This window comes from Coloeus monedula, assembly GCF_965178545.1.
Source record: "Coloeus monedula genome assembly, chromosome: 1".
NCBI classification, from domain to species: domain Eukaryota; kingdom Metazoa; phylum Chordata; class Aves; order Passeriformes; family Corvidae; genus Coloeus; species Coloeus monedula.
In genome coordinates, this window is record NC_138781.1 from 159,451,304 (window position 1) to 159,477,953 (window position 26,650).

General features: G+C 54.6%; 3 protein-coding genes across 9 annotated transcripts in view; 2 read left to right on the plus strand and 1 right to left on the minus strand.

Moving 5' to 3' along the window:
- Positions 1–8,595, plus strand: part of RECQL4 (RecQ like helicase 4) — a gene marked incomplete at its 5' end in the record, with an annotated part of 31,685 nt that extends 23,090 nt beyond the window's left edge. The window contains 5 exon segments of the mRNA XM_082289834.1: positions 5,348–5,549; positions 5,552–5,811; positions 7,935–8,193; positions 8,267–8,375; positions 8,467–8,595. Of these exon segments, the coding sequence (XP_082145960.1) occupies positions 5,348–5,549; positions 5,552–5,811; positions 7,935–8,193; positions 8,267–8,375; positions 8,467–8,588 (952 nt within the window). The 3' untranslated portion in view covers positions 8,589–8,595.
- Positions 5,665–18,029, minus strand: LOC309571751 (alanine aminotransferase 1-like; the record flags this gene model as incomplete). 5 transcript variants are annotated; one of them, XM_082279540.1, is made up of 12 exons in its annotated part: positions 5,666–5,802; positions 8,179–8,578; positions 9,412–9,558; positions 11,151–11,263; positions 12,795–12,950; positions 13,304–13,475; positions 13,582–13,718; positions 13,816–13,895; positions 14,793–15,036; positions 16,206–16,339; positions 17,006–17,114; positions 17,850–18,029. In XM_082279540.1, 10 exons carry the CDS (start codon positions 18,027–18,029, stop codon positions 9,468–9,470), a joined length of 1,416 nt encoding a protein of 471 aa, XP_082135666.1. In that variant the 3' UTR covers positions 5,666–5,802; positions 8,179–8,578; positions 9,412–9,467. The 5 variants fall into 5 exon arrangements, with proteins under 5 accessions (XP_082135667.1, XP_082135666.1, XP_082135669.1 ...); XM_082279541.1 differs by lacking the exon at positions 8,179–8,578 and having other exon boundaries at positions 5,665–5,802; XM_082279543.1 differs by lacking the exon at positions 8,179–8,578 and having other exon boundaries at positions 5,699–5,838.
- Positions 17,966–26,643, plus strand: LOC309571725 (alanine aminotransferase 1-like; the record flags this gene model as incomplete). Of its 3 annotated transcripts, XM_082279495.1 has the most annotated exons (12): positions 17,966–18,072; positions 19,549–19,689; positions 19,944–20,015; positions 20,112–20,220; positions 21,261–21,394; positions 22,132–22,375; positions 22,873–22,952; positions 23,049–23,182; positions 23,256–23,427; positions 23,787–23,942; positions 24,610–24,722; positions 26,425–26,610. In XM_082279495.1, the coding sequence occupies exons 1-12, from the start codon at positions 18,028–18,030 to the stop codon at positions 26,513–26,515; spliced, it is 1,491 nt and encodes a 496-aa protein (XP_082135621.1). In that variant the 5' UTR covers positions 17,966–18,027. The 3 variants fall into 3 exon arrangements, with proteins under 3 accessions (XP_082135621.1, XP_082135620.1, XP_082135622.1); XM_082279494.1 differs by lacking the exon at positions 24,610–24,722 and having other exon boundaries at positions 26,425–26,643; XM_082279496.1 differs by lacking the exons at positions 17,966–18,072; positions 19,549–19,689; positions 24,610–24,722 and adding an exon at positions 18,114–18,137 and having other exon boundaries at positions 26,425–26,643.
- Positions 26,644–26,650: the final 7 nt, after the last annotated feature.

The following is a 26,650-nucleotide window of genomic DNA, read 5'->3' on the forward strand; positions in this document are numbered from 1 at the left end:
ATTTCCCAAAGATTCCCAAAGATTCCCGAATTCCCAAAGATTCCCAAAAATTCCCAAAAATTCCCTCCATTCCCACTGCCGCATCCGCTGCTCCGGGGGCGCCCGGCAGCTCCGGGAGGTGGCGCGGAGGTGAGAATTCCCAAATTTCCAAAAATTCCCAAATTCCCAAAGATTCCCAAAGATTCCCAAATTCCCAAATTCCCAAAGATTCCCGAATTCCCAAAGATTCCCAAATTGCCAAAGATTCCCAAGAATTCCCAAAATTCCCAAAAATTCCCTCCATTCCCGCTGCCGCATCCGCTGCTCCGGAGGCGCCCGGCAGCTCCGGGAGGTGGCGCGGAGGTGAGAATTCCCCAATTCCCAAAAATTCCCAAAGATTCCCAAAGATTCCCAAATTCCCAAAGATTCCCAAAAATTCCCTCCATTCCCGCTGCCGCATCCGCTGCTCCGGAGGTGCCCGGCAGCTCCGGGAGGTGGCGCGGAGGTGAGAATTCCCCAATTCCCAAAAATTCCCAAATTCCCAATGATTCCCAAAAAGCCCCAAAGATTCCCAAAGATTCCCTCCATTCCCGCTGCCGCATCCGCTGCTCCGGAGGCGCCCGGCAGCTCCGCGAGCTGGCGCGGAGGTGAGAATTCCCAAATTCCCAAAAATTCCCAAAGATTCCCAAAGATTCCCAAATTCCCAAAGATTCCCTCCATTCCCGCTGCCGCATCCGCTGCTCCGGAGGCGCCCGGCAGCTCCGGGAAGTGGCGCGGAGGTGAGAATTCCCAAATTCCCAAAGATTCCCAAATTCCCAAAGATTCCCAAATTCCCAAATTCGCAAAGATTCCAAAATTCCCAAAATTCCCAAAAATTCCCAAAAATTCCCGCTGCTGCATCCGCTGCTCCGGCAGCGCCCGGCAGCTCCGGGAGGTGGCGCGGAGGTGAGAATTCCCCAATTCCCAAAGATTCCCAAGAATTCCCAAAATTCCCAAAAATTCTCTCCATTCCCGCTGCCGCATCCGCTGCTCTGGAGGCGCCCGGCAGCTCCGCGAGCTGGCGCAGAGGTGAGAATTCCCAAATTCCCAAAGATTCCCAAAGATTCCCAAAGATTCCCAAATTCCCCAAAATTCCCTCCATTCCCGCTGCCGCATCCGCTGCTCCGGAGGCGCCCGGCAGCTCCGGGAGGTGGCGTGTAGGTGAGAATTCCCCAATTCCCAAAAATTCCCAAAGATTCCCAAAGATTCCCGAATTCCCAAAGGTTCCAAAATTCCCAAAAATCCCCAAAAATTCCCAAAAATTCCCAAAAATTCCCTCCATTCCCACTGCCGCATCCGCTGCTCCGGGGGCGCCCGGCAGCTCCGGGAGGTGGCGCGGAGGTGAGAATTCCCAAATTTCCAAAAATTCCCAAATTCCCAAAGATTCCCAAAGATTCCCAAATTCCCAAATTCCCAAAGATTCCCGAATTCCCAAAGATTCCCAAATTGCCAAAGATTCCCAAGAATTCCCAAAATTCCCAAAAATTCCCTCCATTCCCGCTGCCGCATCCGCTGCTCCGGAGGCGCCCGGCAGCTCCGGGAGGTGGCGCGGAGGTGAGAATTCCCAAATTCCCAAAGATTCCCAAAGATTCCCAAAGATTCCCAAATTCCCAAAGATTCCCAAATTCCCAAAGATTCCCAAGAATTCCCAAAATTCCCAAAAATTCCCTCCATTCCCGCTGCCGCATCCGCTGCTCCGGAGGCGCCCGGCAGCTCCGGGAGGTGGCGTGGAGGTGAGAATTTCCCAAAGGTTCCAAAATTCCCAAAAATCCCCAAAAATTCCCAAAAATTCCCAAAAATTCCCTCCATTCCCGCTGCCGCATCCGCTGCTCCGGGGGCGCCCGGCAGCTCCGGGAGGTGGCGCGGAGGTGAGAATTCCCCAATTCCCAAAGATTCCCAAATTCCCAAAGATTCCCAAAGATTCCCAAATTCCCAAATTCGCAAAGATTCCAAAATTCCCAAAAATTCCCTCCATTCCCGCTGCCGCATCCGCTGCTCCAGAGGCACCCGGCAGCTCTGGGAAGTGGCGCGGAGGTGAGAATTCCCCGATTCCCAAAGATTCCCAAAGATTCCCAAATTCCCAAAAATTCCCGCTGCCGCATCCGCTGCTCCGGAGGCGCCCGGCAGCTCCGGGAGGTGGCGCGGAGGTGAGAATTCCCAAATTCCCAAAAATTCCCAAAGATTCCCAAAGATTCCCAAAGATTCCCAAATTCCCAAAGATTCCCAAATTCCCAAAGATTCCCAAAAATTCCCTCCATTCCCGCTGCCGCATCCGCTGCTCCAGAGGCGCCCGGCAGCTCTGGGAAGTGGCGCGGAGGTGAGAATTCCCAAATTTCCCAATTCCCAAAGATTCCCAAATTCCCAAAGATTCCAAAATTCCCGAAAATTCCCAAAAATTCCCTCCATTCCCGCTGCCGCATCCGCTGCTCCGGAGGCGCCCGGCAGCTCCGGGAAGTGGCGCGGAGGTGAGAATTCCCCAATTCCCAAAAATTCCCAAATTCCCAAAGATTCCCAAAAATTCCCTCCATTCCCGCTGCTGCATCCGCTGCTCCGGAGGCGCCCGGCAGCTCCGGGAGGTGGCGCGGAGGTGAGAATTCCCCAATTCCCAAAGATTCCCAAAGATTCCCAAAGATTCCCAAATTCCCAAATTCCCAAAGATTCCAAAATTCCCAAAATTCCCAAAAATTCCCAAAAATTCCCTCCATTCCCGCTGCCGCATCCGCTGCTCCGGAGGCGCCCGGCAGCTCCGGGAGGTGGCGCGGAGGTGAGAATTCCCAAATTCCCAAAAATTCCCAAATTCCCAAAGATTCCCAAAGATTCCCAAATTCCCAAATTCCCAAAGATTCCCAAATTGCCAAAGATTCCCAAATTCCCAAAAAGCCCCAAAAATTCCCAAAAAGCCCCAAAAATTCCCTCCATTCCCGCTGCTGCATCCGCTGCTCTGGAGGCATCCGGCAGCTCCGGGAGGTGGCGCGGAGGTGAGAATTCCCAAATTCCCAAAAATTCCCAAATTCCCAAAGGTTCCCAAATTGCCAAAAATCCCCAAAAATCCCCAAAATTCCCAAACATTCCCTGCATTCCCGCTGCCGCCAAAATCCCACCTGGCCCCGAGTGTGGTGGGATTTTGGAGCTTTTCCCGCCCCAGCTCCCCTCCCGTGGTCGCTTTCCTGGGATTTTATTGGGATTTGATGGGAATTTGATTGGGATTTTTCTGGGATTTGATCAGGATTTTATTGGGATTTTTTGGGATTTTATCAGGATTTTATTGAGATTTTATTGGGATTTTATCAGGATTTTATTGGGATTTTATCGGGATTTTATTGGAATTTTATGGGAATTTGATCAGGATTTTTTGTGATTTTTTTTTTGGTTTTTGGGAATTTTATTGGGATTTTTTGGGGATTTTATCAGGATTTTCTTGGAATTCTATCAGGATTTCATTGGGATTTTTGGGGGATTTGATTGGGATTTTTTCGGGATTTTATTGGAATTTTATGGGAATTTGATCAGGATTTTTTGTGATTTTTTGGGGTTTTAATGGGAATTTTATTGGGATTTTTTGAGGATTTTATTGGGGTTTTTGGGGATTTTATAGGAATTTTATTGGGATTTTTTGGGGATTTTATCAGGATTTTCTTGGAATTCTATCAGGATTTCATTGGGAATTTTGGGGGATTTGATTGGGATTTTATCGGGATTTTATTGGAATTTTATGGGAATTTGATCAGGATTTTTTGTGATTTTTTGGGGTTTTAATGGGAATTTTATTGGGATTTTTTGAGGATTTTATTGGGATTTTTGGGGATTTTATAGGAATTTTATTGGGATTTTTTGGGGATTTTATTGGGATTTTTTGGGGATTTTATCAGGATTTTCTTGGAATTCTATCAGGATTTCATTGGGATTTTTGGGGGATTTGATTGGGATTTTTTTGGGATTTTATTGGAATTTTATGGGAATTTGATCAGGATTTTTTGTGATTTTTTTTTTCGTTTTTTTGGGAATTTTATTGGGATTTTGGGGGGATTTTATGGGAATTTTATTGGGATTTTTTGGGGATTTTATCAGGATTTTCTTGGAATTCTATCAGGATTTTATTGGAATTCTATCAGGATTTTATTGGGATTTTATTGGAATTTTATGGGAATTTGACCAGGATTTTATTGGGGTTTTATGGGAGTTTTATCTGGGTTTGATTGGGATTTTATCAGGATTTTATGGGAATTTGTTCGGGATTTGATTGGGATTTTATGGGAATTTGATCAGGATTTTATTGGGATGTTACGGGAATTTTATGGGGAATTTTTCAGGATTTTTTAGGGATTTGACCGGGGGGTTTTTGGGATTTTATCGGCATTTGATCAGGATTTTATTGGGATGTTTTCAGGATTTTATGGGAATTCTACTGGGATTTTTGGGGGGATTTGGTCAGGATTTTCTTGGGATTTTGGGGGGATTTTATTGGAACTTTATTGAGATTTTTTGGGGATTTGATCAGGATTTTATTGGAATTCTATCAGGATTTTATTGGGATTTTATCAGGATTTTATTGGGATTTGATCAAGATTTTGTGGGAATTTGATTGGGATTTTTCTGGGATTTGATCAGGATTTGATGGGAATTTGATCAGGATTCGATTGGGAAATTTTTTATGGGAAATTTCCTTGGGATTCCCGTCCCAGCTCCCCTCCCGTGGCCGCGGCCCTGGGATTTGAGTGGGATTTGATTGGGATTTTATTGGAATTTGATTGGGATTTGATCAGGATTTTTTGGGGATTTGATTGGGATTTGATTGGGATTTTATGGGAATTTTTTGGGGATTTGATCAGGATTTTTTGGGGATTTGATTGGGATTTTATGGGAATTTTTTTGGGATTTGATCAGGATTTTTTGGGGATTTGATTGGGATTTTATGGGAATTTTTGGGGGATTTGATCAGGATTTTTTGGGGATTTGATTGGGATTTTATGGGAATTTGATGGGAATTTGATCAGGATTTTTTGGCGATTTTATTGGGATTTGACGGGGATTTAATGGAAATTTTATTGGGATTTGATCAGGATTTTTTGGGATTTTATTGAGATTTGATGGGAATTTGATCAGGATTCGATTGGGAAGGTTTTGATGGGGAATTTCCTTGGGATTCCCATCCCAGCTCCCCTCCCGTGGCCGCGGCCCTGGGATTTGAGTGGGATTTGATTGGGATTTTATTGGAATTTGATTGGGATTTGATCAGGATTTTTTGGCGATTTGATTGGGATTTGACGGGGATTTAATGGAAATTTTATTGGGATTTGATCAGGATTTTTTGGGATTTGATTGAGATTTGATGGGAATTTGATCAGGATGAAGGTTTTGATGGGGAATTTCCTTGGGATTCCCATCCCAGCTCCCCTCCCGTGGCCGCGGCCCTGGCTCGGGAGCGCTCGGCCGTCGGCGGCTCCCTGGAATTCGACGTCGTCTCCCTGAGCGATTCCATGGCTTGGGAATCTCCGCTGGTCAAGCGCAGCCTGAGGCAGCTCCAGTGGGATTCCCAAAAAGGTACCGGCAACAGCGGGAATTCCCTGGGGAATTCGGGGGGGGGATCCGGCAGCAAATCCAGCTGGGAATGCCGACAGGAAGGAAAAGCGGGATCGCCGTGGAATTCCTGGAATTCTCCTTCCATTTCCGCGCCTACGGAGATCTCAGCTGCCGGGAATTGGATTCTCTGGGGGAATTCCTGCACGGCCGCGTGGTTTCCCGGGAAAAGGCGGCGCTGCGGCAGCTCCGCTGCTGCTTCCGCACCTTCCGAAGGTGAGGAAAAGAATGCCAATCAAATTCCTGCAAAATCCCAAGAAAATCCCATCCGATTCCCATCAAATTCTGATCAAATTCCCCTAAAATCCCGATCAAATTCCCCTAAAATCCCGATCAAATTCCCCTAAAATCCCAATAAAATCCCATCCAATTCCCATCAAATCCCAATCAAAATTCCCCTAAAATCCCGATCAAATTCCCCTAAAATCCTGATCAAATTCCCCTAAAATCCCAATAAAATCCCATCAAATTCCCACAAAATCCTGTTCAAATTCCCACAAAATCCTGATCAAATTCCCATGAAATCCCGATCAAATTCCCATGAAATCCCGATCAAATTCCCATGAAATCCTGATCAAATCCCATAAAATTCCCATCAAATCCCGATCAAATTCCCATAAAATCCTGATCAAATTCCTGTAAAATCCTGATCAAATTCCCATCAAATCCTGATCAAATTCCCACGAAATCCCGATCAAATTCCCACGAAATCCCAATCAAATTCCCCTAAAATCCTGATCAAATTCCCATAAAATCCTGATCAAATCCCCATCAAATCCCGATCAAATTCCCATGAAATCCCGATCAAATTCCCCTAAAATCCTGATCAAATTCCCCTAAAATCCTGATCAAATCCCCATCAAATCCTGATCAAATTCCCATAAAATCCTGATCAAATTCCCATCAAATCCCGATCAAATTCCCATGAAATCCCGATCAAATTCCCCTAAAATCCTGATCAAATTCCCCTAAAATCCTGATCAAATCCCCATCAAATCCTGATCAAATTCCCCTAAAATCCCAATAAAATTCCCCTAAAATCCCCATCAAATACCCCTAAAATACCAATAAAATCCCGATAAAATCCCATAAAATTCCCATAAAATCCTGATAAAATTCCCCTAAAATCCCGATAAAATTCCCATCAAATCTCGATCAAATTCTCCTAAAATCCCACCCAATAAAACCCTGGTAAAGTTCCAATGAAATCCTGAAAACATTCCAATAAAATCCCAATAAAATTCCCTTAAAATCCCGATAAAATTCCCATAAAATCCTGATAAAATTCCCATAATGTCCTGATAAAATCCCAATCAAATCCCAATAAAATCCTGAAAACATCCCAATAAAATTGCCGTATAGTCCCAATAAAATCCCATTAAAATCCTGTTAAAATTTCCATCAAATCCCAAAAAAATCCCCAAAAAATCCCAATAAAATCCAAAAAAAATTCCCATAAAATCCCCAAAAAACCCCAATAAAATAAAAAAAAATCCTCATAAAAATCCCAAAAAATCCAAGAAAAATCCCAATAAAATCCAAAAAATTCCTAATAAAATCCCAAAAAAATCCCATCAAATCCAATAAAATTCCCATCAATTCCCAAAAAAATCCCCAAAACATCCCAAGAAAATCGCAATAAAATCCAAAAAAAATCCCCGTAAAATCCCAATAAAATTTTGAAAAAATCCCCATCAAATCCCAGAATAGTCCCAATCAAATCCCCATAAAACGCCCATAAAATCCCAATAAAATTCCAATGAAATCTGCATCAAATCCCAATCAAATCCCGATAAAATTTTTTTTCAAAATCCTGATAAAAATACCAAAAATCCCAATAAAATCCCCAAAAAATCCTAATAAAATCCCCAAATAAATCCCATAAAATCCCAAAAATTTCTAATAAAATCCCAAAAAAATCCCATTAAATCCCAATAAAATCCCAGAATAGTCCCAATCAAATCCCAATCAAATCCCCATAAAATGCCCATCAAATCCCAATAAAATTCCAATAAAATCTGCATCAAATCCCAATCAAATCCCGATAAAATTTTTTTTAAATCCTGATAAAAATACCAAAAAATCCCAATAAAATCCAAAAAAATCCTAATAAAATCCCAATAAAATAAAAAAAAAACCCTGATAAAAACCCAAAAAAATCCCAATATAATCCCAAAAAACCCTAATAAAATCCCCCAAAAACTCCCATAAATTCCCAATAAAATTCCCATCAAATCCCAATAAAATCCCAACAAAATGCCGATAAAATCCAAAAAAAATCCCCAAAAAATCCCAATAAAATCCAAAAAAATCCTGTGATAATCCCAATCAAATCCCAGAAAAACCCCTCCAAAATTCCAGAGGGATTCCCGAGGATTTTTTGGGATAACGGGGCGGGGGAAAGGCCGGAAGCTGATTGCCGGCAGCAGCGTGGCGTTCCAGAGCTGCCATCCGAAGGCTCCGGAAGAGGAGCAGCTGGAAAGGAGCTCCCGGCTCAAGGAGCTGCTCCGGGAATATTTCGAGCGGGATGGAGCCGGATCCGACGGAGACGATGAGGAGGAAGAGGAAGAGGAGGAAAAAAACCTTGGAATGACGCGAGTGAGTGAAATCATCCCGGGCTTTGGGCTGAGCAGGAGCAAAGGGATGAGAATTCCGCCTTTTCCCTCGGCAGCCGAAGGATTGGGAAGAGCAAGTCCGCGCCGACATCCGGAATTTCCTCGCCGCCCACCCGGATGAGAAGTTTTCCGGCAGAGCCATCGCCAGGATTTTCCATGGAATCGGTGAGGGATTGGGGGGAAATCATCGGGAATGAGGCGGGGTCGGGATTCGCCTCCGGACGCAGCGTCATTGCCGAGGTCGCTTTGGCCGTAGGCAGCCCCCGCTTCCCGGCGCAGATCTACGGGCGGGATCGGCGCTTCTGGAGGAGGCACCTCCCGCTGGAATTCCAGAGCCTTTCCCGCTTGGCCACCGAGGAGATCCTGGCCTGGAGGTGACGGGAAACAGCGGGAAAACAGCGGGAATGGCGGCGGGAAAGCCAGAGCTTCCCGCTGGAATTCTGGCGGATTTTTGTCGGGATTTGTTGGGGATTTTCTCAGGATTTTTTCAGGATTTTATTGGGATTAATAACCGGAGTCTCCTTGGAATGTGATGATGTCGTGGGGGTGACAGAGTCTCTCCCCTTATCCCAGAAAATTCCCAGAATTCTGGCTCCAACCCTTGGGAATTCCTGGTGCCAGGCCGGGGGTGAGGATGGGAAAATCCCCCTGGATTTTATCCCAGGAAAAGTGACTTCATCCTTGGAAAAGGAGTTTTATTCCCAGAAAAAGGGATTTTGGTCCTGGAGAGGGGATTTATCCTTGGATTTTATCCCTGGAAAGGGGATTTAGTCCATGAAAAGGGGATTTTATCCCAGATTCCCAAAATCCAATCCCAGGTTTCCATATCCAATCCAAGTCTCCCAAATTCAATCCCAGATTCCCAAATCCAATCCAAGTCTCCCAAATTCAATCCCAGATTCCCAAATCCCAATCCCAGATCCTCAACAATCCAATCCCACATTCCCAAATTCGCTTCCAAACCCCAAAAATCCAATCCCAGATTCCCAAAATCCAATCCCACATTCCCAAAATCCATTCCCAAATTCACTTCCAGAGCTCTAAAAATCCAATCCCAGATTCCCAGAATCCAATCCCGCATTCCCAAAATCCAATCCCACATTCCCAAATTCGCTTCCAGATTCTCAAATCCCAATCAATTCCAAATTCCCCAAATCCAATCCCAGATCCTCAAAATCCAATCCCAGATTCCCAAATTCACCCGCGGTGAATCCCGGCCCCGATCCCGGCTGGAATTGCTGTTTCCGGGTGGCTCCGTCAGGAGAATTCCCGCAGGAATTGGGCGTGGAAGCGGCGGAGGAGCAGCAGCGCCCGCTCCAGCGCCGGCGCCGGCAGCAGCAGGGACAGCCTGGGGACAGCGGCAGGGGGCTGGCACCTTCCGGGGACATCCCGGAATCCCAGCGTCCCGAAATCCCGGCATCCCGAAATGCCAGTGTCCCGAAATCCCAACATCCCAAAATCCCGACATCCCGGAATCCCAGCGTCCCGAAATCCCGGCATCCCGAAATGCCAGCGTCCCGAAATCCCAACATCCCAAAATCCCGACATCCCGGAATCCCAGCATCCCGAAATCCCGGCATCCCGGAATCCCAGTGTCCTGAAATCCCAACATCCCGAAATCCCGACATCCCAGCATTCCAACATCCCAAAACCCCAAAATTCCAGCACCCAACATCCCAAAATCCCAATATCCAACATCCCAACGTGCCAAAATCCCACCATCCAACAATCCCAGTATCCAACATCCCAACAATCCCAACATCCCAGCACTCCAACATCTCAACTCCCAACATCCAAGACCCAACATCCCAAAATCCACCAGTCCCAACATCCCAAAATCCCAACATTCCAACATCCCAATATCCCAACACCTCCAAATCCCAACGTCCAACACCCAACAATCCCAACATTCCAAAATCCCAATATCCCAATGTCCAACAATCCCAAATCCCAACATCCCAAAATTCCACATCCAAAATCCCAGTATCCAGCAGCCCAACGTGCCAAAATCCCAACATCCTGAAATCCCAGTATCCAACATCCCAACAATCCCAACATCCCAGCATTCCAACATCTCAACTCCCAACATCCCAAAATCCAAGACCCAACACCCAAAATCCCAACATCCCAAAATCCACCAGTCCCAACACCCCAAAATCCCAACATTCCCAAATCCCTACATCTCAGCACCTCCAAATCCCAACGTCCAACACCCAACATCCCAAAATCCCCAAATCCCAACGTCCAACAATCCCAGTATCCAACATCCCTAAATCCCAACATCCCCAAATTCAACATCCAACACCCAACATTCAACATCCTGAAATCCCAACATCCAACATCCCAAAATCCCAAATCCCAACATCCCACATTCAACATCCCAACATCCAACACCCAACATCTCAAAATCCCAACATCCAACATCCCAAAATGCCAACATCCAACAATCCCAACATCCAACACCCCAAAATCCCAACGCCCCAACATCCAACATCCCAATAATCAACACAATCCAACACCCAACATCCCTAAATCCCAACTCTCAGCATCCCAAAATCCTGGCTCCAAATCCCAATATCCCAACACCCAACATCCCCATATCCAACATCCAAAATCCCAACTCCCAGCATCCCAAAATCCCAGCATCCAACACCCAACATCCAACTCCGACATCCCAAAATTCCAACGCCCTACTCCAACATCCAACACCCAACATCCCAAAACCCCACAAGCCCGATATCCAACACCCAACTCACACATTCCAAAATCCCAATATCCCAACACCCAATATCCGACATCCAAAACCCCAACATCCCACCACCCCAAATCCCACAGCACCCAACACCCGACGTCCCAAAATCCCAACTCCCAGCATCCCAAAATCCCAATTCCCCGCCCCCAACACCCCCCCGCAGTGTCCCCCCCGTGTCCCCCCCGTACCCCAGGTGGCCGCTGTCCCCCCCCATCCCGAAGTGGCTCCCCGGGGCCACCACCAGCCCCGTGGCCTCCTGCAGCTGCCGGCAGAAGAAGACGTCGGGCTCCAGGCCCAGCGCCTGCGGAGGGGACGGAGCGGCTGCGACAGCGGGGGGACACCGGGGTGGCCCTTGTCCCCAGGGTGTCCTGGGCACCCCAATGTCCCCAGGGTGGCCCTTGTCCCCAGAGTGTCCTGGGCACCCCAATGTCCCCAGGGTGGCCCTTGTCCCCAGAGTGTCCTGGGCACCCCAATGTCCCCAGGGTGGCCCTTGTCCCCAGGGTGTCCTGGGCACCCCAATGTCCCCAGGGTGGCCCTTGTCCCCAGAGTGTCCTGGGCACCCCAATGTCCCCAGGGTGTCCTGGGCACCCCAATATCCCCAGGGTTTCCCATGTTCCCAGGGTGTCCCATGTCCCCAGGGTGTCCTGGGCACCCCAGTGTCCCCAGGGTGTCCCATGTCCTCAGGGTGTCCCTTGTCCCCAGGGTGTCCTGGGCATCCATGATGTCCAGTGGCCTGGACATCCCAGTGTCCTCTGAGTGTCCTTTGTCCCCAGGGTGTCCCACACCAGAAGGTTCCCATCACCCCCACAGTGTCCCCTGTCCCTGCGGTGTCTCCTGTCCCCAGGGTGCCCCATTCCCCCTGGCCCCAGGGCCACCTGTGCTCCCATCATGTCCCATCTCCCACACGGCCACTGGCCCCAGGACACCCCGCACATCAAGATGTCCCCAAGATGTCCCCGCAATGTCCCCTGGCCCGAGGGTGCCCCGTGCTCCAGCAGGTCCTGAGTCCCCAGAGTGTCCCCTGTGCCCAGGATGTGCCACACCCCGGAATCCCTGGAGTGTCCCCTGTGCCCAGGACATCCCATGGGAACACTGACCCTGGAGAGCCCCATGTCCCCAGGGTGTCCCGTGTCCCCAGGGTGTCCCATGTCCCCAGGGTATCCCATGTCCCCAGGGTGTCCCATATCCCCAGGGTGTCCCTTGTCCCCAGGGTATCCCATGTCCCCAGGGTGTCCCTTGTCCCCAGGGTGTCCCATATCCCCAGGGTGTCCCTTGTCCCCAGGGTGTCCCATGTCCCCAGGGTGTCCCTTGTCCCCAGGGTGTCCCATATCCCCAGGGTGTCCCATGTCCCCAGGGTGTCCCGTGTCCCCAGGGTGTCCCTTGTCCCCAGGGTGTCCCATATCCCCAGGGTGTCCCTTGTCCCCAGGGTGTCCCATGTCCCCAGGGTGTCCCGTGTCCCCAGGGTATCCCATGTCCCCAGGGTGTCCCATATCCCCAGGGTGTCCCATGTCCCCAGGGTGTCCCATATCCCCAGGGTGTCCCTTGTCCCCAGGGTGTCCCATGTCCCCAGGGTGTCCCTTGTCCCCAGGGTGTCCCATGTCCCCAGGGTGTCCCTTGTCCCCAGGGTGTCCCATATCCCCAGGGTGTCCCATCCCAGAGGGATCCCCACAATCCCACGGTGTCCCCTCACCCTGGCGTGGCTCCTGTCCCCAGCAGTCCCCGTGTCCCCAGCACTCCCCACCCCGCAGGGCCGTGTCCCCGTTCCCGCTGGCCCCCATTCCCAGCCCCTCTCCCGTCCCCCCGGGCTGTCCCTGTCCCCTCCCGGGGCTCACCCGGGCCTGGCTCCGGGCGCGGGGCGGGATCCGGATGCGGGGGAAGGCGCGGGGACCCCCGGCCAGGGGCTGGCACCGGATCCCGGGGGCCCGGCCCAGCTCCTCCTGCAGCCGCCGGGCGTTGGCGGCCAAATCCCGGCACAGATCCCGGCGGTGCTGGGCGGGAGCGACAGCCGGGATTGGAAAGGGACCATGGGATCATGGGACGGGACGGGACGGGACGGGACGGGACGGGACGGGACGGGACGGGACGGGACGGGATGGGATGGGATGGGATGGGACGGGATGGAGAGGAGATTAGGATTGGGATGAGGGTAAAATGAGGATGGGATCAGATGGGATGGGAACGGGATGGGGTTGGGAAAAGAACGGGATGAGATCAGGATGGTGATGGGATGGAATGGGAATGGATGAGGATTAGGAGGGGGATATGGGTTGGGTTGGGATGGAATGGAATGGGAATGAGATAAAATGGGAAGGGACAGAACACGCTCAGCAGCATCTCCCACCTCCTCCAGCGCCCGCCGGACGGGATCCCCCTCCTCCGGCAGCTCCATCAGGAGATCCAGCAGGATCCTGCCCGGCACGCAGGGCCGGGGAATGGACTGGGCCAGCTGGAACGGCTGCCGGACCCCCTCATCCACATTCACCAGCTCCAGGAATCCCGCCCGGAATCCGCTCCTGGGACACCGACACCGTCCTCTCACCGCCTTCCACCCCACCCGGTATTCCCGGCATTCCCGGTATTCCCGGTATTCCCGGCATTCCCGGTATTCCCGACACTCACTCTCCGGCGGCGCTTTTGGAGAGGGAGTAGAAGGAGACGAGCTGGACGCTGGTGGCCAGCGGGGCCCCCAGCTCGGCCAGGACGCGCTTGAAGGACAGGAAGGGGCGCTCCGGGGAGAAGGCTCGTTCCTGATGCACCTGCGGGATCGGGATCGGGGGTTCGGGATTGGGGGTGGATTCATCCCCAAAAAAAATTCCCCCCCAAAAATTCCCACCTCCTCTTCCCGGCGCCCACCTCGTCCGCCAGCAGCAGCAGGGGCTCCTCGGCCGCCAGGCGGACGATGCTCTCCATGTCCGGCCGGCTCAGCACGTGGCCTGCGGGACGGGGAGAGAGGGAAACTGAGGCACGGGATGGGAATAACGGGATCCCAAAGGGAAACTGAGGCACGGGCTGGGAATAACGGGATCCCAAAGGGAAACTGAGGCACGGGCTGGGAATAACGGGATCCCAAAGGGAAACTGAGGCACGGGCTGGGAATAACGGGATCCCAAAGGGAAACTGAGGCACGGGCTGGGAATAACGGGATCCCAAAGGGAAACTGAGGCACGGGCTGGGAATAACGGGATCCCAAAGGGAAACTGAGGCACGGGCTGGGAATAACGGGATCCCAAAGGAAACTGAGACGTGGGATGGGAATAACGAGATTCCAAAGGGAAACTGAGACATGGGAGGAGAATAACAGGATTCCAAAAGGAAACTGAGGCACGGGATGGATTTTAGGAGCCCAAGGGGGAAACTGAGGCACAGGATGGGGGGGAGTGACTGGAGTTCATTGGGAAACTGAGGCACGGGATGGGAATAACGGGATCCCAAATGGAAACGGAGGCACGGGGTGGGAATAACGGGATCCCAAAGGGAAACTGAGGCACGGGATGGGTTTCAAGATCCCAAATGGAAACTGAGGCACGGGATGGGAATAACGGGATCCCAAATGGAAACTGAGACATGGGAGGAGAATAACGGGATCCCAAAGGGAAACTGAAGCATGGGATGGGAATAACTGGATCCCAAATGGAAACTGAGGCACGGGATGGGGGGGAATGACTGGAGTTCATTGGGAAACTGAGGCACGGGGTGGGAATAACTGGATCCCAAATGGAAACGGAGGCACGGGATGGGTTTCAGGATCCCAAAGGGAAACGGAGGCACGGGATGGGTTTCAAGATCCCAAAGGGAAACTGAGGCACGGCCGGGTCGAAGCCCAAACTCACCCGTGGGGTCCCCGGGGTTGACCACCCACAGCACCTTGGGGTGGCAGCGGCTCCGCGCTTCCCGCACTTCCCGGCGCAGCGCGGCCACGTCCACGGCCCAGCCCCGGGATTCATCCAGAGGGTACGGAACGGGCACGGCCCCCGCCAGCCCCGCGGCCGCCGCGCACAGCGGGGGGCCCGGCACCGGCACCAGGACCCCCGTGGGCAGCGCCGAGCCCGGACACACCACCAGAGACAGCACGAACTGGGAACGGGAGCAGCGGGATCTGGGCTGGGGTCTCCATTCCCAGTTTGGGGTCCCCATTACTGGTTTGGGCTCTCCAGTCCCAATGCGGGGTCCCCATTCCCAGTTTGGGGTCTCCGCTCCCGGTTTGGGGTCCCCAGTCCCAATTTGGGGTCTCCACTCCCAGTTCAGGATCCCCATTCCCAGTTTGGGGTCTCCGCTCCCGGTTTGGGGTCCCCAGTCCCAATTTGGGGTCTCCACTCCCAGTTCAGGATCCCCATTCCTGGTTTGATATCCCTGTTCCCAGTTCAGGGTTCCCCTTCCCAGTTTGGGATCCCCACTCCCAGTTCAGGATCCCCACTCCCAGTTCAGGATCCCCATCCCTGGATTCCCCTTCCCAGTTTGGGATCCCCACTCCCAGTTCGGTGTCCTCATTCCTGGTTCAGGATCCACATTCCCGGTTTGAGGTCTCCACTCCCAGTTTGGGATCCCCACTCCCAGTTCAGTGTCCTCGTTCCTGGTTCAGATCCACATTCCCAGTTTGAGGTCTCCACTCCCAGTCTGGGGTCCCATTCCCAGACCCCATTCCCAATTTGGGGTCCGCCACTCCCAATTTCAAGTCCCCACTTCCATTTCAGGATCCCAGTCCCGGACCCCATTCCCAGTTTGAGATCCCCATTCCCAGTCCCAGTTTGAGGTCTCCACTTCTATTTCAGAATCTTATTTCCAGTCTTGGATCCCATTCCTGTTCCCAGTTTGAGGTCCTCACTCCCAGTTCAGAATCCCATTCCCATTTCTGGACCCCATTCCCAGTTTGAGGTCCCCATTCCCAATCCCAGACCCCGTTCCTGGTCTGAGGTCCCCATTCCCAATCCCAGACCCCGTTCCTGGTCTGAGGTCCCCATTCCCACTTTGAGCTCCCCATTCCCAGTCCCAGACCCCATTCCCGCTTTGGGGTCCCCATTCCCATTCCCAGACCCCATTCCCACTTGGAGCTCCCCATTCCCAATCCCAGACCCCATTCCCACTTTGAGGTCCCCATTCCCAATCCCAGACCCCATTCCTGGTTTAAGGTCCCCATTCCTGTTCCCTGACCCCATTCTGCTTTGGGGTCCCCATTCCCAATCCCAGACCCCATTCCTGCTTTGGGGTCCCCATTCCCAGACCCCATTCCCGCTTCGGGGTCTCACCGGGATCACGGTGGTGGTGCCGCTGCACAGGACGATGTCTCGGGGGTCGCAGGGGACGCCTCCATCCCGGAATTCCAGGAACCGGGACACCCTGGCGGGGACCCCATGGGATCGGTGCTCGTGGTTGTAGCCCCCTGTGGGAACGGGATCAGCCCCAAATCCAGCGGGATCGCGGGGAAATCCCATGGGATAGGTGGGGAGCGGGAATCCCATGGACCAGGGACCCCATCAATTGTTTTGGGGCACCCTGTGGGGCCGGACACCCCCTAACCCAAACGGGCACCCCAAAACTCAAATGGGCACCCCACGGATTGTTTGGGGGCACCCCATGGGACTGGGCACCCCAAAACCCAAATGGGCACCCCATGGGTTGTGCTGGGCACCCCATGGGACTGGATACCCCAAAACTCAAATGGGAACCCCATGGATTATTTGGGAGCACCCCATAACCCAAATGGGAGCCCCATGGATTGTTTGGGGGCACCCCATGGGTCTGGGCACCCCATAACTCAAACAGGAACCCCATAGATTGTGCTGGGCACCCCATAGGTCTGGGCACCCCATAACTCAAACAGGAACCCCGTAGATTGTGCTGGGCACCCCATAACTCAAACGGGCACCCCATGGACTGTTTGGGGGCACCCCATAACTGAGAACCCCCTGACAACTCAAGCAGGAGCCCCACGGATTATTTAGGGCACCCCATGGATCCCATAACTCACCCCAAGGGCCACCCCCCACCCACGGGACCCTCCCCGGGTGACCCCAAAGACCCCAAATCCCTTTGGGATCCGTCCCACCGATGTTCCCGGCGTCCATTTCCCGCAGGACGCTCCGCGCGCGGCTCCGCGCGGCCTCGGGGAGAGCGGGAGACTCCAAAAGCTCGGGAAAGGCGCAGGCGGCCAAAATCTGGGAATGGGGACCGGGAATGAGGACTGGGGACATTCCCGGGGGGGACATTCCCGGGGGGATCTGGGGGGACATTCCCGGTGGTCCCTGAGGAGCGGGATTGAGGACTGGGGGGACATTCCCGGTGGGACATTCCCGGTGGGACCTGGGGGGACATTCCCGGGGGCCATTCCCGGTGGGATCTGGGGGGACACGGGGGGACATTCCCGGTGGGACCTGGGGGGACAGGGGGGGACATTCCCGGTGGGGACCTGAGGGGACATTCCTGGGGGGACATTCCCGGGGGGACATTCCCGGTGGGACCTGGGGGGACACGGGGGGGACATTCCCGGTGGTTACCGGGGACTGGGATTGAGGATTGGGAGACACTGGGGGACATTCCCGGTGGGATCTGGAGACCAAGGGGACATTTCCGGTGGGGACATTCCCGGGAGAACCTGGGGGGACATTCCCGGTGGTCCCTGAGGAGCGGGAGTGCGGACTGGGGGGGACACGGGGGGGACATTCCCAGTGGTTACCGGGGACTGGGCTTGAGAACTGGGGGACACCGGGGGACATTCCCGGTGGGGACATTCCCGGGAGAACCTGGGGGGACATTCCCTGTGGTCCCTGAGGAGGGGGATTGAGCCCCAGGGGGACACGAGGGGACATTCCCGGTGGGATCTGGAGCCCTGGAGGGACATTCCCGACGGTCTCTGGAGCTCTGGGTGGGACACGAGGGGACATTCCCGGTACCTGGCGCAGGACGGGAAGCGGATCCCGGCCCATGGCCTGAGCGTCGTCGCCGCTGCATTCCAGGGGTGGCACAGGTGGGAGTGGCCCAGGCGGTGGCACAGAGGGTGGCACAGAGGGTGGCCCAGGGGGTGGTGGCACCGCTGTCCCCAACGTCCCCGGTGTCCCCTCGGCGGCCGCCATGGCCGAGGCGGTGACGGCGGCGGTGGCGAAGAGCCAGGGGGAGGTGACAGGGAAGGGACGGGGACGGGACAGGAGCGGGAATTGGGACAGGGAAAAGGGGTTGGAATGGTAATGGGGCAGGAAATGGGGTTGGAAAAGGGATAATGGGGAGGGAATGGGGCAGGGAAATGGGGTTGGAAAAGGGATAATGGGGCGGGAAATGGGAAGGGAATGGGGCAGGGAAATGGGGTTGGAAAAGGGATAATGGGGGAAATGGGGCAGGAATTGGGAGGGAATTGGGGCAGGGGGTGATCAGGGAATTGGGGTTGGAAAGGGGATAATTGGGGTTGGAAAGGGGATAATGGGGGAAATGGGGTGGGAATGGGGCAGGGGGTGACCTGAGAGTGGAGTGGGAAATGGGATGGGGAGTTGGGGTTGGAAAAGGGATAATGGGTGGGAATGGGGTGGGAATGGGGCAGGGGGTTGGTCTGGGAATGGGGTGGGAAGTGGGGCAGGGAAATGGGGTTGGAAAAGGATAATGGGGCAGGAAATGGAGGGAAATGGGACGGGAATGGGGTTGGAAAAGGGATAATGGGGGAAATGGGGCAGGAATTGGGAGGGAATTGGGGCAGGGGGTGATCAGGGAATTGGGGTTGGAAAGGGGATAATGGGGGAAATGGGGTGGGAATGGGGCAGGGTTTGCTCTGGGAATGGGGTGGAAAGTGGGGCAGGACAATGGGATTGGAAAAAGGGAAGTGGGGGAAAATGGGTGGGAACTGGGGGGAAATGGGGCAGGGGGTGGCCCAGGAATGGGGTGGGAACTGGGGTTAGGAAAGGGATAATGGGGGGGAACTGGAGGAGAAATGGGGCCAGGGATGGCCTGGGAATGGGGTGGGAAATGGGATAGGGAAAAGGGGCTGGAAAAGGGATAATGGGAGAAATGGGGTTGCTCTGGGAATGGGGTGGGAACTGGGGCAGGGAATTAATTGGGGCTGGAAAAGGGATACTGGGTGGGAAAGGGATGAGAATTGGGAAGCGGGATCACCAGGGCACAGAGGGGGACACTGGGACTGGGAATTGGGGTTGGAAAAGGGATAATGGGGGGAATGGGCTGGGAATTGGAGCTGGAAAAGGGATAATGAGGGGAATGGGGTGGGAATGGGGCAAGAAGTGACTTGGGGATGGGGTGGGAATTGGGGCTGGAAAAGGCATAATGAGGGGAATGGGGTGGGAATGGAGCAGGAAGTGACTTGGGAATGGGGTTGGGAAGTGGGACAGGGAATTGGGGTTGGGAAAGGGATACTGGGGGCAACTGGGTGGGAATTGGGGCCGGGGTGATGCCCTGGGAATGGGGGGGGGCACTGGGCAGGGTGGGCACGGCTCGGGGGACCCCGCTGTGCCCAGGCCACCTCGCTGTCCCCGTGTCACCGGTGGCACGTGGCGGGAGCGGGGTCAGGACCCCGGCACGACCCTAATGATTAACCCGGACCCCTAAACATTAACCCGGAACCCCAAACATTAACCCGGCCCCCTCCCCCAGACTGCACTTCCCAACGATCCCGATCCCGATCCCGCTCCGGCCATGGCGGCCCTTGGCACTCCAGGGGGCACCGGGGTCCCCCCGGCTCCGGTGACACCGCGGTGGGATGGGGGTGGTGGCACCGAGGAGGAGCTGGCACCGGTGAGAGCCCCAGGGGACACCCAGGGGACACAGGGGACACCCAAGGTCACCCAAGGATCCACAGAATCCCGGAATTCCCAGAGTCCCAGGGGTCCCCCAAGACCACCCAGAGCCCCACAAGGTCCCCATCCCCGGTAACCCCAAAGCCACCCCCACCCCTCACGTCCCTGTGTCCCCAAATTCCCCCCCGGACGCATCCCTGGGATTTGGGGACAGGGAGGTGACAGCGGGGTGACCCCTCTCGTGTCCCCAAGCCCGTCCCCGAAGTCAGCCAGTGCCACCCCGAGGACGCCGAGGGCCGCCAGGCGCCCGCGTTCCTGCGGCAGGTAACGGGAATATCCCGCGGGAATATCCCGGAGGAATGTTTGGGATCTGGGGGGAAATGAGATGTGGGGAGCTTGGGGACAGCGGTGTCACTGCAGGTGGCCGCCATCTGCGCCTATCCCGCGCTCCTGGAGCACGAGGACATTCCCGAAAGTGCCAAGGAACACGCGAGACGGATCCTGAGGGAGCTGATGGGAGGGAGCCCAGGTGGGGAATGGGATGTGGGGAATGGGATAAGGGAAATGGGATATGGGGGATGGGATGTGGGGAATGGGATAAGGGATAAGGGATATGGGATATGGGGGATGGGATAAGGGATATGGGATATGGGGGATGGGATATGGGATATGGGATATGGGATATGGGGAGGGGAATGGGATATTGGGAATGCGATATGGGATATGGGGAATGGGATAAGGGATAAGGGATATGGGATATGGGGGATGGGATAAGGGAAATGGGATATGGGGGATGGGATGTGGGGAATGCGATAAGGGATATGGGGAATGGGATAAGGGATAAGGGATAAGGGATATGGGATATGGGGGATGGGGGATGGGATAAGGGAAATGGGATATGGGGAGGGGAATGGGATATTGGGAATGCGATATGGGATATGGGGAATGGGGTGTGGGGAATGGCATAAGAGATATGGGGAATGGGATATGGAATACGGGATATGGGGGATGGGATATGGGGGATGGGATACTGGGAATGGGATACGGGGAATGGGATATGGGGAATGAGATACAGGATATGGATGATGGGATATGGGGTGGGAATGGGATATTGGGAATGCGATATGGGAAATGGGGAATGGGATGTGGGGAATGGGATATGGGATATGAGAGATGGGATATGGGGTGGGGAATGGGATACGGGATATGGGCAATGGGATATGGGATATGAAGAATGGGATACTGGGAATGGGAAATGGGGAATAGGGTGGGAATGGGATATGGGATATGGAGGATGGGGTGGGGAGTGGGAATGGGATATGGGGAATGGGATGTGGGGAATGGGGTGGGAATGGGATATGGGGAATAGGAATATGGGATGTGGGATATGGGATATGGGATGTGGGGAATGGGAATATGGGATGTGGGATATGGGATATGGGGTGGGAATGGGATATGGGAAATGGGATATGGGGAGTCACCAGATCCGGGGGCAGATCCAAGGACAGCTCCCATGACGGGAGAGATCCCGGGCCATGGACAAATCCTCGGACAGCGCCCCCTCCCCAGGCGCCTACAACCTGGAGTACGTGACGGGCGCGGTGGCCGCGCGCGCGGCGCGGTTCCTGGCACACCGCGACCGTGGCATCGCCTGCGACCCCGCAAACATCGTCCCCTGCGCCGGCACCGCGGCCGCCGTGGTGGTGAGCGAGGGAGCCGCGGGGACACCGCGGGGTGGCCCTGGGGACAACGGCGGCGCTGCTGCCACCGCTGCGGCGCTTCTATGGCCATTCCATCCCATCCCATTCCCGCCCCGTAAATCCCATCCCATCCCATCCCATCCTATCCCATTCCCACCCCATAAATCCCATCCCATTCCCGCCCCGTAAATCCCATCCCATCCCATTCCTGCCCCATAAATCCCATCCCATCCCATCCCATCCCATTCCCGCCCCATAAATCCCATCCCATTCCCGCCCTGTAAATCCCATCCCATCCCATCCCATCATCCCATTATCCTATTATCCCATTATCCCATCCCTTCTCCATCCTCATCCCATCCCATCCCAACTCATCGCATCCCCATCCCGTCCCATCTCATTGCATCCCATTATCCCATCCCATCCCACCCCACCCATCTCCATCCCAATTCCATCCAAATCCCATCCATCCCATCCCCATCCCAATTCCATCCAAATCCCATCCCATCCCATCCCATCCCATCCCATCCCATCCCATTATCCCATTATCCCATCATCCCATTATCCCGTTATCCCATTACACCATTATCCCGTTATCCCATTATCCCGTTATCCCATTATCCCGTCATCCCGTTATCCCGTTATCCCGTTATCCCGTTATCCCGTTATCCCATTACACCATTATCCCGTTATCCCATTATCCCGTTATCCCATTATCCCGTTATCCCGTTCCCACTCAGGACGTGCTGTCTCTGGTGGTGTGTCCGGGCTCGGCGCTGCCCACGGGGGTCCTGGTGCCGGTGCCGGGCCCCCCGCTGTGCGCGGCGGCCGCGGGGCTGGCGGGGGCCGTGCCCGTTCCGTACCCTCTGGATGAATCCCGGGGCTGGGCCGTGGACGTGGCCGCGCTGCGCCGGGAAGTGCGGGAAGCGCGGAGCCGCTGCCACCCCAAGGTGCTGTGGGTGGTCAACCCCGGGGACCCCACGGGTGAGTTTGGGCTTCGACCCGGCCGTGCCTCAGTTTCCCTTTGGGATCCTGAAACCCATCCCGTGCCTCCGTTTCCCTTTGGGATCCAGTTATTCCCACCCCGTGCCTCAGTTTCCCAATGAATTCCAGTCATTCCCTCCCATCCCGTGCCTCAGTTTCCATTTGGGATCCAGTTATTCCCATCCCATGCTTCAGTTTCCCCCTTGGGCTCCTAAAATCCATCCCGTGCCTCAGTTTCCCTTTGGAATCCTGTTATTCCCATCCCATGCCTCAGTTTCCCTTTGGGATCCCGTTATTCCCAGCCCGTGCCTCAGTTTCCATTTGGGATCCTGTTACTCCCATCCCATGCCTCAGTTTCCCTTTGGGATCCCGTTATTCCCATCCCGTGCCTCAGTTTCCTTTGGGATCCCGTTATTCCCAGCCCGTGCCTCAGTTTCCCTTTGGGATCCCGTTATTCCCATCCCGTGCCTCAGTTTCCCTCTCTCCCCGTCCCGCAGGCCACGTGCTGAGCCGGCCGGACATGGAGAGCATCGTCCGCCTGGCGGCCGAGGAGCCCCTGCTGCTGCTGGCGGACGAGGTGGGCGCCGGGAAGAGGAGGTGGGAATTTTTGGGGGGGAATTTTTTTGGGGATGAATCCACCCCCAATCCCGAACCCCCGATCCCGATCCCGCAGGTGCATCAGGAACGAGCCTTCTCCCCGGAGCGCCCCTTCCTGTCCTTCAAGCGCGTCCTGGCCGAGCTGGGGGCCCCGCTGGCCACCAGCGTCCAGCTCGTCTCCTTCTACTCCCTCTCCAAAGGGATCGGGGGGTGAGTGGCAATTCCCAAAAATCCCAAAATCCCGTCCGGAATTCCGCTCGATTCCCATGGAGCTGCCTCCCAGGGGTGGATTCCGGGCGGGATTCCTGGAGCTGGTGAACATCGAGCGGAGCGTCCTGCGGGGGTTCTACACCTGGGGGCTCTCCGTGTATCCCCCGATCCTGGGCCAGGTGATGTTGGATGTGGCCATGGAGCCGCCCGGGCACCGGGATCCCGCCAGCGCAGCCATGGAGGAGGTGGGGGGTGGCGTTCCGTCCCAATTCCAGTCCTATCCCCATCCCAATTGCAGTCCTATCCCCGTCCCAATCCCAATACCAATCCCAATCCCAATCCCAATCCCTGTCCCAATCCCAGTCCTATCCCCAGCCCAATCCCAGTCCTATCCCCGTCCCAATCCCAATTCCAATCCCAATCCCAATCCCAATCCCTGTCCCAATCCTAGTCCTATCCCTGTCCCAATCCCAGTCCTATCCCCATCCCAATCCCATCCTAATTTCCATCTCCATCCCATCTCCTTCCTAATCCCATCCCATCCCATCCCATGATCCCATAATCCCATGGTCCCTTCCCAATCCCGGCTGTCGCTCCCGCCCAGCACCGCCGGGATCTGTGCCGGGATTTGGCCGCCAACGCCCGGCGGCTGCAGGAGGAGCTGGGCCGGGCCCCCGGGATCCGGTGCCAGCCCCTGGCCGGGGGTCCCCGCGCCTTCCCCCGCATCCGGATCCCGCCCCGCGCCCGGAGCCAGGCCCGGGTGAGCCCCGGGAGGGGACAGGGACAGCCCGGGGGGACGGGAGAGGGGCTGGGAATGGGGGCCAGCGGGAACGGGGACACGGCCCTGCGGGGTGGGGAGTGCTGGGAACACGGGGACTGCTGGGGACAGGAGCCACGCCAGGGTGAGGGGACACCGTGGGATTGTGGGGATCCCTCTGGGATGGGACACCCTGGGGATATGGGACACCCTGGGGATATGGGACACCCTGGGGACAAGGGACACCCTGGGGACATGGGATACCCTGGGGACAAGGGACACCCTGGGGATATGGGACACCCTGGGGACATGGGACACCCTGGGGACACGGGACACCCTGGGGATATGGGATACCCTGGGGATATGGGACACCCTGGGGACACTGGGATCTCCAGCCACTGGACACTGAGGATGTCCAGGAGACCCTGGGGACAAGGGCCACCCTGGGGACATTGGGGTGCCCAGGACACCCTGGGGACAAGGAACACCCTGGGGACACTGGGGTGCCCAGGACACCCTGGGGACAAGGGCCACCCTGGGGACATTGGGGTGCCCAGGACACTCTGGGGACAAGGGCCACCCTGGGGACATTGGGGTGCCCAGGACACCCTGGGGACAAGGGCCACCCCGGTGTCCCCCCGCTGTCGCAGCCGCTCCGTCCCCTCCGCAGGCGCTGGGCCTGGAGCCCGACGTCTTCTTCTGCCGGCAGCTGCAGGAGGCCACGGGGCTGGTGGTGGCCCCGGGGAGCCACTTCGGGATGGGGGGGGACAGCGGCCACCTGGGGTATGGGGGGGACACGGGGGGGACACTGCGGGGGGGTGTTGGGGGCGGGGAATTGGGATTTTGGGATGCTGGGAGTTGGGATTTTGGGACGTCGGATGTTGGGTGCTGTGGGATTTGGGGTGGTGGGATGTTGGGGTTTTGGATGTCGGATATTGGGTGTTGGGATATTGGGATTTTGGAATGTGTGAGTTGGGTGTTGGATATCGGGCTTGTGGGGTTTTGGGATGTTGGGTGTTGGATGTTGGAGTAGGGCGTTGGAATTTTGGGATGTCGGAGTTGGATGTTGGGATTTGGGTGTTGGATGCTGGGATTTTGGGATGCTGGGAGTTGGGATTTTGGATGTTGGATATGGGGATGTTGGGTGTTGGGATATTGGGATTTGGAGCCGGGATTTTGGGATGCTGAGAGTTGGGATTTAGGGATGTTGGGTGTTGGGTGTTGTGGGATTTGGGATGGTGGGATGTTGGGACGTTGGGATGTCAGATATTGGGTGTTGGGATATTGGGATTTTGGGTGTTGGATGTCGGTGTTGGGATTTGGGGGTTTTGGGATGTTGGATATTGGATGTTGGGATGTTGGGAATTTGGGATGTTGGAGTTGGGTGTTGGATGTGGGATTTTGGGATGTTGGATGTGGGATGTTGGGATGTTGGATGTGGGATTTTGGCATGTTGGGATTTTGGGATGTTGGGATTTCGGGATGTTGGATTTTGGGTATTGGGATTTTAGGATGTCGGGTGTTGGATGTTGGGATTTTGGGACATTGGGATTTTGGGATGTTGGATACTAGGCTTGTTGGACGGGATGTTGGGATTTTGGGATAGTGGATTTTGATGATGGGTGTTGGGATTTGGGGGTTTTGGGATATTAGGATGTTGGGACTTTGGGGTTTTGACATGTTGGTTATTGGGATTTTGGAATGTTGGGATGTTGGATATTGGGATGTTGGTTGTTGGGATGTTTGGATGTTGGGATTTTGGGGTTTTGAGATGTTGGGTATTGGGATTTTGGGATGTTGGCATATTCGATATTGGGATGTTGGGTGTTGGGATTTTGGAATGTTGGCATGTTGGGTGTTGGGATTTTGGGATGTTGGAGTTGGGTATTGGATGTTGGGATTGTTGGATGCTGGCATTTTGGAATGTTGGGATGCTGGATTTTGGGATGTTGGGATTTTGGGACGTTGGATTTTGGGATGTTGGGGTGTTAGATGTTGGGATATCAGGATTTCGGATTTTGGGATATCGGACGTTGGATGTTAGGATTTCAGGATGTTGAATGTTGGGTGTTGGATGTAGAATTTAGGGATGTTGGGATTTAGGGATGTTGGGTGTTGAGATGTTGGGCTGTTGGGATTTTGGGATGGTGGATTTGGGGATGTTGGGATTTTGGAATGTTGGAGTTGGATGTTGGGATTTTGGGATCTTGGAGTTGGGATGTTTGGGTGTTGGGATTTTGGCACATTGGGATGTTGGATATTGGGATTTTGGGATGTTGGGTTTTGGGATTTCGGGATGTTGGGGTTTGGGATTTTGGGATGTTGGGTGCTGGAATTTTGGGGTGTTGGCTTTTGGGATGTTGGAATGCTGGGATTTTGGGACACTGGGATTTCGGGACACTGGGATTCCGGGATGCTGGGATTTCAGGACGCTGGGATTTCGGGATGTCCCCGGAAGGTGCCAGCCCCCTGCCGCTGTCCCCAGGCTGTCCCTGCTGCTGCCGGCGCCGGCGCTGGAGCGGGCGCTGCTGCTCCTCTGCCGCTTCCACGCCCAATTCCTGCAGGAATTCTCCTGACCTGGAATTCCCCCCATTCCCTCCATCCCATGAAATCCCCCGGATGCCTCCAAAAATCCCCCAAAACGCCGCCCACGGGCAACACCCACACTGCTGGTCACTGTCCTTTATTTGGGGACACCCCCTGAGGGGACA